This window comes from Phaethon aethereus (genome assembly GCF_964289735.1).
Source record: "Phaethon aethereus genome assembly, chromosome: 11".
NCBI classification, from domain to species: Eukaryota; Metazoa; Chordata; class Aves; order Phaethontiformes; family Phaethontidae; genus Phaethon; species Phaethon aethereus.
The window spans coordinates 4,798,919-4,817,387 of record NC_138587.1 but is presented as its reverse complement, the minus strand read 5'-3'; the positions used below and the strand labels follow the sequence as shown (position 1 = coordinate 4,817,387).

General features: G+C 39.2%; 1 protein-coding gene across 2 annotated transcripts in view; it reads right to left on the bottom strand.

The window, feature by feature from the left end:
* The window catches only part of PDZRN3 (PDZ domain containing ring finger 3), a gene marked incomplete at its 5' end in the record, with an annotated part of 144,596 nt that overhangs the window by 25,229 nt on the left and 100,898 nt on the right, over nt 1-18,469 (bottom strand). The window contains one exon of one of the 2 annotated variants that reach the window (XM_082004665.1): nt 6,433-6,501. The exons of the other annotated variant lie outside the window; for it this stretch is intronic. Within the exon in view, the coding sequence (XP_081860791.1) occupies nt 6,433-6,501 (69 nt within the window). Of the gene's footprint in view, nt 1-6,432; nt 6,502-18,469 lie in introns of those variants that run through there. 2 annotated transcript variants of the gene reach the window in all.

Below are 18,469 nucleotides of genomic sequence, written 5' to 3'. Positions count from 1 at the left end.
AGTAGCTACCTAGTATCTGCTGAGTAGACTTTGTCATCATGGGCCATCTCAAGCAGTTGAACAGTGTTTTCAGCTGAAGAACACAAACCTCAGAAGGTGTCATGTAGGTAGAAGTCCCACTACCACCTTACTCTTCCCTTCCAGTCCATGCTGCTCGACCACAGCCTAGAATCTTCATACTGTGCTATTGATGAAAATGCCTTCATTTTCCTTTTTTGGCTAAAATTGAAAATTGGCAGTTTACGCAGATACTGTCAGGTCAGGTACAAAAACTTCTGTTGCACTCTGCAAGCAACTCTGTTGAATTTAAGAAGACTTTCTTACCAGCTGTGATCTTTTAATGTATGAATGTTCACTTTCTCAAAAATGACGCTATAGGAGCTAATTCACTTCGTGTAAATGCACACGATCCACAAAAATACATAAAGCAAATAAGGTTTTGGTCTGATTGTACAGTTACTCTTTCTGTGAAGCATTTTGTTTCTTGAGTGTTCCCAAGGACTCTGATGGTAGTGTTTGAGAAACGGAGTGCCAATGAACGCAGCTAAGGTGGTGTCTTAGTGTAAAGCCAGAAAACATTTCGGCAACTAGAAATGAAGTGCCCAGTTCCTGTGCCAGTGGACAGTGTGTCCAGTCACCTACAATACATCCACATCCAGAATTCTCAACATGGGATTGACACAAGTAAGAAAACACTGCCATGATGCCTACCGGTTTTCTTTTAGATGGTAGCCTAGCTTTTTGCCTAAAGTTACACTCTATTAATAAGAAGGCTTCCTTCAACAGTCACTGTCTAAAATAGTGAATATTGTAGTCTTGTTTAAAGTTTATGTATATTTTACATTATTTATTCTGCCATCCTCCTGTCAAATCCTTAACTGGCTACCACGGTCAGGAGGGCTAGCTGGATCTGCTTACATTTACCCACCGAGTCTCTGAAAGGAACAAGCCCGATGTACGGATAAATGTAGAGTTGTCCTGTCCTAGTGAAATTGAAGCCTGACCTTTTGTTTCATTATTAATGAACACAACAAAACACATTTATTAAATCTGCACTTTTTCATTACTCCATATGTTTCCTTTTTCCCAGCCCATGTCTGACATGTGACAGTAAAGCACAGAGTGATTGTCCCTAGTGCCTTCTCCCTTGTGACTTCTTGCCACCTGCTTTATAGCATTAAGCAGATGTATAAATGTAAAGCATTAAAAAACTCATCTTTTCAATCATTTATCACTTAAAAAACCCAACCAAATTAAGCTATGCTATGGTTAAGCATTTTATGTGCTCACTTAAGAAAAGCATTGTGATTTTAGGAAGATTATGAAGCAGTAGATATTTCAGGTGCACAGTAGGTCAGATTAACCATTTATATCACAGGTGACCATTAGCCATTTTGTTTATTTCATATCACAGCTTTTTTCTGTTCCTTTAATGAACAAAATATTTCTCTAACATCCAGAGAAATCCTAACAGAGGCATTGCATTATTCATTGTCAAGTGAAGAGGAAAATTTCAATTGCCAGTTTCTGGTAAACGTCTAATTAAGAAAGGGGACTTCTGAGCCACAGACAGGCGCCACGATCATTAAAGGGCAGTTTTCTGAAGATTATGAGTCTCCAGTCTGTCAAGCAGAGTTTTTCTACAGCAGAAGTAATTCAGCAGTAGAAAACCCTGTCCAGAACAAAGCCTGTGGAATTAACATCTTGTTTAAGCAAACACATGCCTACTTTGAAGTAAGTGTGATAGGTTCACAACTGTTATTGAGGTCAAGTTTAACAGTAGTGGAGTGACAGAATATAACTTCAATGCTATTCTTAATTTCAGCTGCAGCACAGACAGTGTACATACAGAGTATTTGACAGCGTGTTTCAAGTAGACTAGTTTTCTGTAATTGGCACAACCAGTTCAGTCTTAACATGGAAAAGTACTGAAATGTAGACCAACTAATTCTCGGTCTGTCCAATTAAATTTGAGGGTGTTAAAAGCATATGTACAGAGGCAATTGTTTTTGTTTCCCAAATCTTACAGTTTTGGTTAGAAATTTTTTTTTTGACCTGAATGTTTATTTTGGGAACCTCCACTTTGGCCCCGATTTAGGATATCATTGCTCAGTAGGTTTAAGTCTGGTTAGACTGTTTCATTGAATCAGGCTTTCTTAATGACTGATTACTTTAGTCTAATTTTTGCAAGTCTAAACATGTGAAGGGAATTCTAATAGCGAAGGGAGCTGTACCGGTGATCAGCTCGGTGCAACTGGTTTGTGTGCATGTTCTGTGGAAGGAGTACTCCTCACAGGTGGTGCTGCTGGAAGTTGCCAATTAAATACAATGTTGGTTAGTTCCTCATTGCTACCATCTTCTCATTAGCACAGCAATTTGTATGCTGACCTTGGTGCTTATATAACCTTGGCTGCATCATATCTTTGTCTAGTTTGAAGGACAAATCCAGTTTGCCTGCTATTGTTTTTACTAACGCTGTCATTTTTGCTTGTCTCGGAGATGTGCCAGGCCAAGAGCACGTGAACGGGACTTTCAAGTTACTAAAACGTGAAAAGGTCATTACATCAACTGTTTATTTATATATGAACTTTAGTATTTGTGAAAGGTGCCAGCTCAACAATCACTGAGGCAGAAATCTTCTGACCTCGGATCATCTGAAGCAAGGGCAGTGGCAATGTGAGCTTGCTTCCTGCCAGCGTTTCTATCCTTATTCTGGAGGGACAGCCGGGAGGAAGGGGCTTGTCTCTGTACTCACTGATCGCATGGTTTCTCAGCTGGAGGTGCCAGTTTTGATGGGTTGTTCTTATGATATCTTCCCACTATGAGAACTGGATGAACTCCATCATTCTGAATCCCAGGGAACAGCTTTGAGCATTGCCCATCCAGTTGAAAAGTCATCTGTGATTTGAAACTCCATGTTCTTATCCTTGGAAATATTGTCTAATTAGGGTATGATTTCACTGTGTGCTTACCTCCCAAACTGTGTGTAAACATGTGCTTAGAGTGAAATAGGTACTCGGAAAGTTTCTTAAATTGAGGTCCTAATCTTTTTTTTCTATTTTACAAACTCAAAAGCTCTACCTCAGATGACTCATTCCTCTATAAGTTTCCTCAATGGAGATTACTTTTTGGTCCCCCAGGAATTTTCCTACAGAGGGAAATTATTTCTGTTTGTATGGGAACTGATGACATTGGGAAAAGCAAACTGGAAAACTGGTCTAAAACACTCTTCCAATTTTCTCGTTTTCTTTCTTCCCCCTTCTCCCTCTGTTTTCACAAACTTTAAAATCTTATTAAGAAAATTTCCATTTAACTAGAAACCCAAAATCTAAGAGCATATGAATACTTTATTTCATACACTGCATGCAACTGGTAAGTCAACCTCAGGATATCTAAGGTATTATATCTTAGACAATATTTAAGATATTACAGGCATCATATTGCTGCCACAAGCACGCTTATCATCAGTGATGCTGTTCTGCATCAAGATTTCAAGCTGCTGCAGTTCCCTTTGTATTTGTAATACAAAGCATTGATATGCACAGCTACAATAGGCTTTAATGACGAGGTGTCTTAATTTGCTTTTTATTATGTGATTAAAGGTACAATAAGGTATGTGCTCAACAAGAGGGAAGACCATTGTTCTGCATCATTAAGCTCACAGCGGCCCAAAAAGAAATTGTAGGCAATGTGCCAAAGCCCTTAATGAAGAGGATCTCTTTGAATTATCTATGGATGAGGAAGGGATAAAGCCTGAGTCCTGGTATATTTGATCCTCTTTGTGCTCTCTGTTATGGGGACTTACGGAGCCAGACGTACTGGACCTTCTGGAATTGTAATTTATTGAGGCATTAATTTCCCAGCCACACTAAAGCTCTTGGCCTAATAGAGAAAGTGCAGTTATGTACTATTATTAATTCTTGCAAGTGTTTTCTGAATTCCTGCATCAGAGAGTCGTGAATTTTTAGAAAATAAGGCTGAGGGGATTTATCTGCAACAGTGCTTAATACTTCCTAAAACCAAGTTATGCAAATTTTGACTAACTCAAACTTTAAAAAAAGGTTCTTTTAGTTTTCTCAGAAATGGCAATGTCATCTTATCACATGATATTAGGGTTACATGGATGATACAGAATAAAACCGCTGTAAGAGCTATTTGTTACTGCTAGCATATTTTGAAACTTTTGTCATTTATATCCTGTTATTTTAAATGAAAATGATTCTTCATCTCTCTCTCCGTTAAATTTTAACTGATTGCTCTTATATGTAGGTTACATGAGGATGCATTTTTATAGTTATACTGACATTTAATTATCTGGATGTACTCCCTAAGCTATAGAATTCCCTCCCATCTATCTTGTGAAACAGAAGAATCAAAGTAGTACCCTGTTAAAATAATTTTGCATGCTAATTTATATTCTGGAATAATCAGGGATTACAGTCTTAAATAATTCAGGTTTTACTACATTAGAAATCCCAGTTTTATAGGATTACATGCACCTCTCAATTCTGTGGAAGCTGAGGATATTCTAACCATGTTTCCCAAAGGACTTCCATGCCTAAAGTTAATCACGGGTGCTGTGTGCTGTGCTCCACACGCTGCTGAAACAAGGTTGCAGTACTTCACAGGTTGATTTTTAAATCCAAACTACTGCCAGGGATCTGCACCTGCAGCCAGCGCAGCATAGTTCAGTCATCTCAGATATCAGTAGGACTGTTACTGTGACTGATTTTAAGGACATGTATTTAAAGGATGTGGTCCTGCATCTGTTAGGAGATGTCAGTAACTTGCAAAGGTTCTCTGCCACCTTCGTTTCACAACAAAAAATGTGCAAGCTTCCTAAATGATCAAAATATTCATAATTTGTTGCTGTCTCAGTTTGTTCTGGTTGTTGCGCTTCTGAATGTGATTCGCTGATAGTCATCAAACCCAGGCTGCGTGAAAACTTGGCGACCTTGGGGGACAAGGAATTATTACCACAGCCACTGCTTGATCTGAATGGAGGATTCGCACAAACAATACCTGGCACCAGGTCTGCTGCTGCAGGCAGCATCGGAAGCTAGTTCTCAGTACAGAATAACATCTGAGAAATCTGATTACTCTTCTCTAAAACGCCTCCCCCCATCACATGCATAGCAGCTTAGCAAGTGGAAGTGAGTTAGTATAAATAGAAATGACAGTAAACATGTCTTCCTACTTGCTCTCACGAGTTTTTTTTTTTCTTCCACAAAGCATCAGTGTCCTTTGGGTGAGTGAGCAAGAATTAGATCAAAACTACGTATTTAAAATTTAATCACTTCCCTACTAGCATAACATACAAACCACATATTTTATTCACTTTGTTGTCTGTGACATCAGTCCCTGTGATCAGAGGCAGGTGGTAACGCAGTGAGGACCACAGGGGCTCTTTCACACCGCCGAGCATTTCCCTCTGCCGGTGAGCCCAGAATGTGGCAGTGCTGGGACATGCCAGCCAGCCCGATACTCGGACTGGGGACAACTGTCACTTACTCTAAACCGCCCTAGGAAGGGTAAAGCACAGCTCGAAGGGTCTGGGTAGTTTCTGATTATCTAGAGTGTTTGTACAGACAACCCACTTCATGTTTTCAGAGGTTAACTGTAAGCTTTCTGCTTATGATTATTTCAAAAGAGGTCAGTAGAAGTATGTCCCTGAACATCTGGCCGTCGCTTTGCATGGTTCCATCACGCTGTTTTGGTCCAAATTGTACTTCAGATGCGACAGAGCAAGAAATTTCAGAGAGGGAGATAATACAGGCAGAAGGAAAAACAGAAACATAGGAAACAACATTTTTGTAATAGATGTTAGTGTGTTATCATGTTTTTAGAAAACTCATCACATGCTTAATGTGAATAATTTGACATATAAAAATCTGTAGAGCAGTAGTTTTAATCTGCTGTCAATTCTAACAATTTGTTAGCTGGTATTTCTACCTGCAAAGGTGCAAAAACTAGAACTAGCCATAAACTTACATTGACAGGAAGAGGCACTTAGACGGGACTGAGCACTGAATGAATGCATTGCACAGAAAGAAGTGTCTATATGTACTCGTAAGCAGATACAAAACCTTTCTTTCATGTGTTCCCTAACTTGTTCAAAAAGTGTGCGACCAAGCTATGACCCTTGTCAAGAAATCTTCCCTAACAGATACTGCACTCCTATTTTGTGACATAAAGTCTTGTAAAAAGTTTGATGTATGATAGCAGACATTAAAAATTTGATGTTCTACAAGTGTGAATGGGAAGGTACATCATAAAAATATAATCACTATCATACAGATACCAAATAAGGCAACCTCCCTTTCATTTCCACTTGTAGGAACAGTTTTTGGTATTCCATTTTCCCTGTCATTAACAGTGGTCACAAGCCTAAAAGAGAACATTTGCTTTTAGAAATGAAATCTAATTCTTTACCTGACAAACTTCATACAGTAACTTGTACTGTTCTTCTTGCTTCTGTAGAGTGCACAAACTGCATCCCATGTTTGAGTAAGTGGCAGAAATAATCTTCTTTATTCACCAGAGCAGCCACAGAAATCTCTGTTCTCAAGCATGCATGCAGGTATCCTTGAAACCCCGAGGTGGGTCAGCTGGACCGAAACAGTTCACGGTGGTATCGCACAGGGTGCTACAGAGCAACGGTGCTCTTTTCTTTCGTGCTCTCCCTCCTTCCCTGGCAGCACACAGCACTCCCTCTGCCGCTCCGCTCCGGCTGCGGCACTGTGCTCCAATGCACACGCTATATACTGCTACTCATACATATTAATCAGCTCTCATTGACTATTCATAACAGACAGTGATACAGAAGCTGTAATTGCCGCTATGACAGCTGAAATTTCTATAATTAACAGGCAAGTGCTTCAGTAGCAGGCATAATAAAAGACACTAACAATTTTGTAAACTATTTTGTAGCAATTACAAATAAACATGACTACATTTTGCTATGGTCCCTCAGGATAATTCTTACCATATTTAAGCAGGCTAGAAGTACAGTTTAAATGTAAGTCACAATGAAATGAATGTAATGGTACAAAACTCAGCAGAGGCTGTGGCAAAGTTGAATATGCTTAGCAGCATTTATTTTCCTCTCATGCTGTGGTGGCATCTGAGAGCCTCAGTTTTATAGCAGGAGATGACTGAACTAGGCATTTAACAGAATGCAGAAAGGCCATCTCTATTCCTGAAAGCCTATGTGCAGCCTCAGGACCTGGCTACAAAGCAAAAGAGATATATGTGAATGTATATGGATTTAGGGGAGGGGGAAAAAAAAGTCCCTTGGATTTATATTTATAGCTTAGCTTTAGTGAAAAATGGCCACCTATGCTACTGATTCTCATTGTATTTGAAGAGTGTAAATGACAGGTTCACATGTTATTTGTTATATTAAAAATATAAACTTTACCAGATTATAGAAAGATATACAATAAAATAAGTATGACATTTATGAGTATTCAGTATTTGAGTGCCTAGATCCACATTAAACCTGTGCCACAGATATAAAGGATAAAACATCAGTGAACTGCCCAATGAACTAGAAAAGTACTCATAAGCTTTATGGATATTTTCCAGTCTGTAGGGAACACAACCTTGTGTTATGAGTTTGGATTGACCATACAGTTTCCAACTGTTTAAGCATTCAGAAAGTGTGCATTTTTTTATAATCCTTATTTCAATCATTCTGCGATAAAGAAAAGAAGGTGAGTAGCTAGGAATGAGACCAAGAATATAATTCCGATACAGGCATTGCCTGGCAGAGGGCCTGGATCTTGTGCTGTGGTTATCTAACTGGTTTCTGACTATTTGCTTAGCAAGTTTCTGTGGATGACAATGGAAGCGTTGTGCAAGGATCATCTTCAGCTTTTATGGCCAAACTCTTTCTCTAGGTAGCTTGTAGGATACCCAGCTATGGCTACAATTGTACTGAGTCACAATTTGCATTCAAATGATCAGCTGCTGAAATGCAGTTCATGCGTAGAGGCTGTGACAAGAAGGGGCCCCTTAACCCTGAGATATGTTTTGGTAGCAAAATCTACCTACCTACCTACAGGAAAAGAAAGAAAGGACACCTCTGAAATTCCTGCCAAACATCTGAAATCCCTGCAAGCAGGTAGGGACTCCACCCCTCTACTGTGACTGTGATGTTTGCCTGATGAGGAGATAACTGCCGCAATGGTGGTAGAACTTGCAAGGTTAGAGCAAGACAGAGGTAGCTTGGATCTTACTTCTGGTCCTCTCAGCTGAAGAACGATTCAGGCTAGCCCTGGTTAGGTGTGCTTCTATTCACCACATACTACAGGCTTTTCCAAGTTGGTTGACAGCCAGTGGCTGTTGATCTCAAACAACTGGGAAGTTCTTTCATGAGGGAACTAGTGTTCCCCAAAAGCAGAAAAGATGATGATAAGTGAATTGAGTAAAAAAAAAGACCCTAGTGAAATTGTAAAAAAGTTTATGGCTTTGATTAGATAATTTTTGGTTATGTAATTTGATTAAGCAACTTAAAGTAAAACTTTCAAAAATGTTGCTTAAGATTTTTTTTTTCTATTAAGCAATTAAGCTTTTTCTTAAATACTAGTTGCTATTTAAATGTTGTAGTTCAGCTGAGGTGGCTGGGTTCAGTCAGGAATGTTTTTAGAAATAGCATGCAGCTGGATCTGATGAGAAATAAAACAGAAACATGCGGGATTTTTCATTTCCAGTTTCAATGGAAATGCATCTATTTATTAGTTTCCTATAGTAACATGATAGACTATATGAGATAATATTTCATCTGATTCAAAAAGATAATCTGTAAATTGGGCCAGGAAAGTTAAGTCCAGCAGAAGACTATTGTTTTGAGGTAAGAGTGGAGCGATCCCATAAATGTGATGTTTCAGATTCTTCAGCTAACAAAGCCTAAGCACGTTGCTCAGAAGCAAACAGTGTGGCTTAGCAGTGCAGTTGGCTTTGTTGCACTGTTGCTCTGGTAAATAAGCTAGCCTGACAGTCGGGCCAGCACTTATCTCAATGGAGATGTTTTCCATTATTGAAATCTAATTCATATTTCTCTATTCATCTCATAGGCAGAAATGGTAGTGCTGCCTCAGGTTAATATAGACTAGTTTTTATGGTACTTTGCCAAACTTTAAACATTTGGGCTGTAAACTTGTGTTCTGGGCATTGTCCATGGCTGATTTTTGGTTTTAATGGTACACTTCAGCCAAAGTGTTTTAGTCATTTCCAAAAGTAAGATTACAGGAAAAAAAAAACACCATTGTTTGCCCACATTAAGAAATTAGGATATGTTTTCTTTGAGCAGCTTTTAGTATCAACATAATTTGAAACAAATTTGAGGTTTGGTACAGGGATGGTTTATGTTGTACCTGTGAAATCTGCTAAATTTGGTCAGCTTTTAGGCTGTTGCAGCTTGTATGGGTCCGAGTAAAATGTTGTTACAAGTTTTCAGTTTAATTTTTATGAGACTTCTTCCACAATAAATGAGTTCAGTGGGTGATGCCAGAAGGTCTGACGAGGCCAGTTCTGCTTCCTAATTGCTCTTTGTGAGGTTTGGAGACTGACATCAAGAACAAAGAGACCTTTTCAGTGTTCTTCACTGCTGGACCCAGGGCACCGGAAAGAGCCACCTGAGCTGTCCAGGATAGGGTGGATGTTAATTGTGTCATTACACTTGCTGTATAATATACGTACCAAGGCTAGGCCAGCGCGTTACAGGAACCCTCGTCAACACATGCCGTACGTGGTGGAGGTAAACTGGCTTCCTTTGGTTTGTCCAGATAAGGCAGCTCGTTACGGGATCTGTCATCTGCATTAACAATGGGTCATGTGTGGTCTCTCCACTGTGCCACAGATAATAAGCTTAACAAAACGTACGCGTAGCGGATGGCTTATATCACATGTAATGTGAATATTACTGTGGTCCCAGCTGAATCTGAGAAATCCAGACTGAATGGGAAGTGAGCAAGCCAGCTGACTAGGAACAATAGTAAATAGCCTTTGAATACACAAGGTGCCAGCAAGAGCTTTCATTAGCATTTATCTAGATTACTTGCTCTCTGACCAAGATACCTGGCTCTGACTATCAGACATTTGCTTTGGTGTCCAAAAGCTAATTCCCAAGGAACAGAAGGTGGAAAGCAGCCAGACTGCATGGGCCGCCACAAAGAGCAGGGTGCTGCTCTCGTCTCCGGGGAGCTGGATGTCCTGGACACACAGTGGGTGACGACAAGGAGGGAATCCGGCCACAGACCAAAGGCTGGTTTTGCTTTTTGTATTTGTCTTAGTTGCAAACTACAAACTCTCAGCTTCTAAGTACAAGTATAGATTTTGCTACTTAAATGTTTGATTTATTTTACGATAAAGCCTGTCAGGTGTTGGCAAGTGAGGGGAATCCACTGGAGACCAGGGAACTTGAGGTGTCATGCCTGTCTGCACAGGATGGTGAATCAGAATAAAGAGGGAAATAAAGCACTCATGAGGGACCTGCACCCTGGAGGGGAACATTATTAGGGAACTCAAAGGCTAAAAAGCACGCTCTGCCAGCTTTTCAAGGGTAAGGACTTCGGCTGCCAAGTGTTGGCTCTTACACAGCAGTTCCCACCAGCAAGAATAAACTCATGTCCTTTGTGCGAGGAGCAGATGGTTCATAGCTACTTCACAGATCTGGGCAAACACCAAACCATTGCACTCGGTTCTGGGAGTTCCTAATGTTTGAGTGTCTGACTGCAATATTAGTAATGGTTTGGCATTATTTATTTTGTTTCTTTAAGTGCAAGTTGTCTTTCCTAGTATGTAGTAACTATTTAACATTATATTTTTGTACATATACTTAGCAAGTTCTGTTTAAACAAATGATTCCTACTTAAGCTGTGTGACTGGGGAAATGTTTGCTTAATGTATCAATACTTTAATTACTTTTCTTGTTTTTACAAATATTTAAGACTTGTGAGAAACAAAGGCTAGGAAAGAGAACAGCTGTGACTTTATAAATAATTCTCGCATTCATGTGTTATATAAACAGAAGTCAGGAAACTGTACAGATTATGATTACATAGAGTAGTGCGAAGGAACACTGTGCTACACATCTGTACTTTAAAGTAAGTATCTGGAATTTTTCAAAGTGCATTAGGATGCTTTTTAATTATAGCCACTGGGTTACCTCTGTTAAGGCTTGAGCACCTCATTGTTGAGAATGTGTTCAGACTGAGTTCTGTTTCCCGGTGTTTATTTGCAAATTTTCACTACTATAATCCACCAATAATAGCTGTGAAGTGTTGGATTCTTAATAATACATTTAATTAGTGTGGATCTACTTTAAAAATACCTTTCTAAAAAGTCCTTTGTTGAATATGTGAAAGCAAACCAGAATTTTCTATGGCATTGTGCAGGCACAACAATTAAATACATACTCTAAACATAACAGCAAAAGGATCTCAGTTCTACATTTTTTTGCATATGGGCATAGCAATCTGCCTATGCATTGGAAGCTTCAAGACTGGAGCCAAAATATTTAAACTAAAACATACCACGAGAGAGGATGTGAAAGCAAATGTAAAACGTTGGCTTTATTCCCATCAGTTAATGTTGAAGTCTTGAGATCCTTATTTGCTCCACTTAGCATCTCTGAAAGAGTTCCAATTCTCAGAAGTAATGTAAATGAAATGATATTTATTGTTAAACCACTGAAGGAACTGTTCTGTCCTGTAAGCTCTTTAAGGAGTCTGATACCTCTTTAATTTATGCCACTTGAGAAAGACAGTAATATTATAGGAACATTAGAGCAACCTCACTGTAAGCACTGCAAGGCCAGTAGATCTGAGAACACTATTGTGTTAATTCAGTCTTTCAGGAAGCAGAAATGATGAGGTCAGAATAGGGTAAATAACTGTTTAATATGCTGCTGAGACCTTCTGATGGGGAGAATTAGGATGCTAAGAGCTGACCTATGGACTGAGAAACTCTTCCTACTGTGTGCTGCCTCTCTGGGTGTCTGTTACACAGTGCCAAGAGGTCTTGGTCAAAGATTAAGACAAAAGGCAATCCCTGAACTAGAGGATGTACAGACTGGGTTTACGGTGGTGACACCGTGATGGAAGTGGGTGAAACAGGGTTTTAGCTACTGAGGATAGAGAATGAACTAATCAAAAAATGAGTGCTCTTTCACCTAATCATAAACCAGCTCCAAAATCACCATCTGCCAGCTGGGATGCTTTAAGCCTAGCAATGCCCAAGTGAGGGAACCTGGAGGCAGATCGCACTTTAAAGAGCTGTTCTTTACCTCAAATTCCTGACGCGCTACCCTCATCCATTGTCCCGCTCATGACACAATGTAGTCAGCCACTACGAACCACAAAACCAGAAGTACAGAAGATTGGCAATGAAATGAGAAAATCTGATTATAGGCTGGACTTGTGCTTTAAAAGGTTCTTTCATGTTAGCTGAAACCTCAGCTTCCTCGCAAAAAAGCATCTTCGATTTCCTAGTTTTGATACTGGAACAGCCAAGCTCATCTCGGTAATTTTTTATGGGTTATTTAACTAGATAGTTTCTATTTAAGAAGAATGACAAATTTAAGCTTGCACAAATTGTCAGTTTTTACATGGTAAAAGCGCTGTGGTTATTGTTAGCAGTTACAAGAATATAAAATAGAAAATTAAGAATATTTAAAGGAAGAAAGCGGATAATGAAAGCATAGGAGTGTGGAGTCAGCTGTTAGTTGTACGCTTGTGTTTATAAGGTTCACATGCTCTCAAATCTAAAATTACTTACAGAGCATCTATCCCCATTTTGATTTTGCTGTGAAATATCTCTTTAGGGGGATAGCATTGGTAAGCACAGACTGCTATGAGTGATGGTTCATTTTAAAATAAAAATGTTTTCTGTAAAAGTGATAATACACTTTTAATAATCTCAGAGCAAGGAAAATGATTCAGTGGACTTGAATGCTGCATAAAAACTATTGACATAATACTTAATCTTTGAAACTGATAGACACGTGCCCAAAAGCTAATAAAGTTCATTCTAATACAAACAAGCAAGTAAAATAGTATATCATAGTCTGTGATAGCTTTGGATCCTGATCATATAACTGTAGCCCAGGGACAAAGAAAATTGAAGTGATTTAGAAAGCTACCCAGTAGGATATATCTGATATTAGACAGTTTGCTGAAGCAAAACAGTAATGTCAGAAAGATACAAAGGTGTAAAATCCATTTGACTGTGTCCAAATGCTTCTACTCTTTGACCTTAATGTCTCCAGATGAACTCCCCTTAGGGTCAGCTGAATAATGCTTAATAATATATGGCCAGAAACTGCCAAGACCTGCTAAGGATCACAGTCTTCACTTTTGTATTTTAGCTACTGTATTCATATTATGAATTTAAAGCCATTTCTATTTGAAAAGATATTAACTTTCATTTCTCAGTTTTTACTGCTCCACACTTAATTTGAAACAGAGCAAAACAGGAATGCCATCTATGGTTCATTAGGTTTTATATTAACCATCTGATGAAAAGGATATGTGGGAATATTAAGTATTAATGGTAAATGGCAGTCAAAATGAAAAAAAGTTGCTTATATGTTTGCCTTTGTGTTCATTTCTAGGTTCAGGTGGACAATAAGGAATCTGATTGCTAATTCTCAGTTAAAGCTCCTATGCAGAAAAGACCCAGAAGATGAGCAGACCTTGAATGAAGCGGGATTTAAGGCTCTTAGGAACAAAGGAAATGTAAGTGTTCATTTCTATCTTTGAAGCTGGGAAAGATGCATTTCCACTGAAGGGGATTGGCATTAGCTCCAGAACTGGTCTGTGCGATTAATGCCGGTGTGGGCACACAGAGGGCCCAGCAGTGACCCTGCTGGGTACTGCGCACATGGAGCAGCAGTCATCTCCGCTTCAGCAAAGGTCCAGTCAGAATAGAATAAACTTATGGGGTAAGAGAAAAGAGTAACAGAGGCACATGGGGACTCTGACTGGTTTGCAATCCCAGAGACAGACTGTGCCTGTGCTGTGAACTTCCCCTGTGCTTTCCCAGCACCAACCAAGACATAATCTTGAAACTATGGAAGGATACAGGAGATGGCTAAGGTCCTCCCGAGTGCTCTAGCCACTGCTTTCTATTGTTTCGTGTATGAAATACATCAACGACGGCGTGGTATTTGGTTTCCATTTATCTTGTTTGCAATATAATCTTACCAGCCTATGAAACTGCAGCAATGCTGATTCATTTCTTGTTTCATTATGAAATCAATACCATTGCAATAACGTTAACTTTATAAAAGATACTCTGAAGTGTTAATCTCTGATATGAGAAGGGCACATTTCATGCCTAACTTGTTTCACCTTGAACAAGGAAGTCTAGTTCAGTGCGTGAAGTCTGTGGTTGGAGAGCACACAACTCCCAACTTCGTTCCTTCTACAAATAACATTAGGTAGCTCTATCTGAAATGGCAATGGCAGTGATTTCCACCTGTCGTGAGCACTGTATTTTTGTGAAGCCCTGTGAATCAAGGGTAGGTTACATGTTTATCTTAATGAAAAAAATGAATTACCTATATAGGTCATTGTATTGGCCAACTGCATAGAGTTACTATGTAGTTATATTTCCTTCACAATTTCTTCCAGCAAAAACATATTCTGATAACCAATATTGATTAAGTAATATTGAAATGAATACACAAACATAAACATTTGAAAAAAGGAATGTGGAAGTACACAGGCAATCAGACACAGTGATAAATACCAATAATAACCCAGAAATGATCGTTCCTATTGGAACACACATTTACTCACTAATCTTGTAATTTCTAATGAAGCCCCAGAGCTGCAGGCTTTCCACAGTGCATAAACTGCGCTCTGATTTTCCTGCAGACTCAAGCCTACTGAGAAAGTAAGAGGCACATGTATTTCTCTGCAGAAATAGATCAATGTCCTTGATAAGAATTTTACAGACACTAAGTTGAAGACAAATTAATGAAATTATCTAGTAATACACAAAATAAGTGGTTTTGGTTCTTCCAAAGTCTTATTACGTGTCCAGAATTTTTGTCCTGATGGCTAACTGCAGTATGGCACACAAAAACTTGAAAGTTTTTATGATTTATGGTATGACTGTAGCTTTGCAGGTTAGGGTTTTTTATTTTAGTGTTTTGAGTTGTGGTTTGTCTATTTTGGTGTATCGGGTGTAGCTGAGAAACAAGTTAGCATTTCAATGGTATTTATTATCCACTGTCCATATTTGTTATCCTTTGTTGTTCCCCCTAACGAGAGGGCCGCTGCATAGTACTGTGCTTTCTGTTCACATACTGTTCTGACTATGATGATGACAGAAAACTCATGCTTCTTTTAGGGTAGTACAATGCAGTGAATGTACTGGATTGCATGTACATGTCTAGAGGCACAATTAGTTCATGGCTGGGAGGAAGAGACTAGATTTCTGAGAAATGCGCCTATGAAAGCATTAAATAACTCACAAATAAAGCACAGATGAAGGGGGCACCTACTTAAAATACTACATTGGTTGCCAAGTGTGATGATTGACACAATTTTCTGTGCTACTTAAAATCTTCTTCTGCTTATTGGCTGTAGTTAGAAGGTTATAAACTAGCAAGCATGTATTCCTAAGTCTTTGAAATTCAAGTTTCTGTATGCTTTCTTTGAGTTTCATGTTCTTAGCAGAGGAGAGAAATCACAATAATTATAGCTTAAAATATTCTCATTCCATGGTGTGGCTAACAAGTGAAACTACCAGTAATGATGTAATCTAACATGTCAAAAAAGAAAATGAAAAGAGGAGACAGAAGGCAGGATGGAGCCAAGGGATGCGATGTGCCATGTCATCTTCTAATTAACTAACTGATCCTTTAAACTGTCAAAATCAGCAAGGAACTCCATGGCCCAGTGTCTTATTAATATTCATAATGGGCCACTAGAAGCTATGATTCCAGTCCCAATGGTTATAGTTAAACATTAAAAAACAAAAAGCCAGGCTAGCCAGGGCTGCAACAGCTTCACATTCATAAGGAAATGAAGGCAGGCCACCCTGCTTCCTACAAACCTCTGCTGGGGGAAATTCTCTGAGGATGCATATTGATTTCTGAATTATTATGGGGGTTGTATATTGAAAAAACAATTATTTTTCTTCTTGCTATGAGCTGCCACATTGTTAATCACATTGAGCTCCACGTTGTCCAATGCATGTAACTTTTTGTAATATGAGCCCATGTTTAATTTTACACACACCAAATGAATACGCAGTTAATAAAACCCTGTCATTTAGAGGAATGGGTGAATTAATTTTGCCTTGTAGGATGCAATTCAGGAGTGTTTTTGCAGAAATCTGGGGCCCGCAAGAAAAATAATCTTCCATAATCTTCTTATAATACAATTATTCTCTTACATTTCTGCCTGCCAGTCTTTTCCCACTCCCACTAACCAGAGTTTCCTGAACCTTGAAGTCTAAGGGAGCAGCTGACATTTGGTTTCTCTATTCATTTTCCGTTTAATTCTCTGTGGCAGAACAATGCTTTTAAAAAAAAGACAGATCCTCTCTCCTCTGTATTGCACATACTATTTGGGGGCTCCGTACAGGTCTGCCGCAGACAGGCATGTGCCTGTGTGCCACAGAAGGTGGGGATGAGGAGATAACTCAGCACCTTCTGAAGTCAAGGGGAGATTTGACACTGGCCTGTATAAGTAATTTCAAGCCCAGACTATTTTGAGGGCAGTTAATCCCATTTTACACTTGCCGTTTCTATCTGTGCGTGACACAGTAGAAAGCAATATATTATGCAGCACTTTATAGCGGTACGATCAGTAAAGGAGTAGCCGAGCCATAAATCATGTGCTATACCTCTCGATGAAAAAATAATTAAATAGTTTGATATCCTTTATTTAATTGATATACTAAAGGCAAAATATCTTGGGTTACCAGCCTACGCCTTCCGTCCCGTTTACCCTGCTCTTTACCGGTTTCCTTTGATACAACTTTTTAACAATTTCACACAGCACCTAGAGGAAATAAAACTTCATGTCAACCACCCGCTTTCACAGCCCCGTGGAGGTCCTTGTCCCTTGGGAGCAGGCAGGGCGGGGGGCGGGTGCCCACGAGGAAGGGAGGAAGGAGCCTGGCTCCTCCTGATGCTGTGAGCTACCACAGCTCTCCTGCATCCCCCACCAGCTGCCGGGATCATCCCAGAAGACGGCAGGCTCTTGCCACAAAGTCCTCTCAAGCATAAGTCACAGCAGGTCAGATTTTAGTAACTTAAGTAACTGCCCCTGGGGGTTTTCCATTGGCCGTAGCGCCTGGCCATGCCCCTGGAGCAGTGTCAGCGTAGCAGTGCGAGGTCCTGGGCAGGCCCCCGGGACCTCAGAAGTGGTGGTGCGGAACTCATGTCCTCTTCTGTGAGGACAGGCTTCCCTGAGCCATGAACACACAAACCCTGCGCCCACGACGTGCATAAAAATGTACACGCTGTGCCTATGGAGATCTGATATTTGTCTGGGCAGCCTCTCAGTGCTTTCTCACCCAGAAAAAAATATTATTCTCCAAGCAAAGATATCAACCCAAATTTTTAACATCACATATTTCATTCCCTTGTTCAAGCTCTATTATGTATAAAAGACTGGTTTAAGTAAAAAAAAAAAGAAATTAAATACTTCAAACTGTCTATCAGCTAGGTTAACATCAGGCACCGAACTGCCAGACCACAAATCTTGAATATGTTGACGTTAAATGTCTACTAGGAGCATATGTTATGGATCAAAGAACACACTGATTAATCCAGCAGAGACAAAAGTCTGTCACCTTGGTCATGGTGGCATGATACCACAGAAGACAGTACTAAGGAAACAAATTAATAGAAAACCAATGCCAATGAAAAAAAAAAGCTATATTAAAAGGTTAGAATCTAACATAGTTTTATTAGCCCAAATACTTCTATCCATGGTGAAATTTTTAATGAGTTTCTAATTAAAAAAAAAAAAAAATCTTAAAAATCTCAAGATTTTGGGGGGATATTAATGTGTATATATTTCCCTGCTATCACTTATATTAAATCTATTCAAGCAGTTTATAATTTTTATTGTGAAAGCTGCCTTCATGAAGCTATCTATGTACACTGGTATATCATTAGGAAACAAGAATCTGGAATCACAGCAATGCTGTATTCAGAGCTATATTATTTTTCTCCAGTGGTTTGTTGGATTATTTTGCATCTCTCCCAAGTGTTTTAGTAGAGTAGTATCTTGTTCACATTCAGTTTTATAGTGATTCTTTGTCTGAGAGTGTTAAAGTAGAACACCCTCTACTTGAAATCTACTTTAAAAGGGAGGAAGACAATTTCACCTTTTTTAGTATTTTCCAGTATTTTTCTATGCAGTATCACAGGTATAGTCATGAACAATTCCCGTATCTGGCATGTCTTTCTTAATTAATGCAGACTTCAGAAAACCTTTCC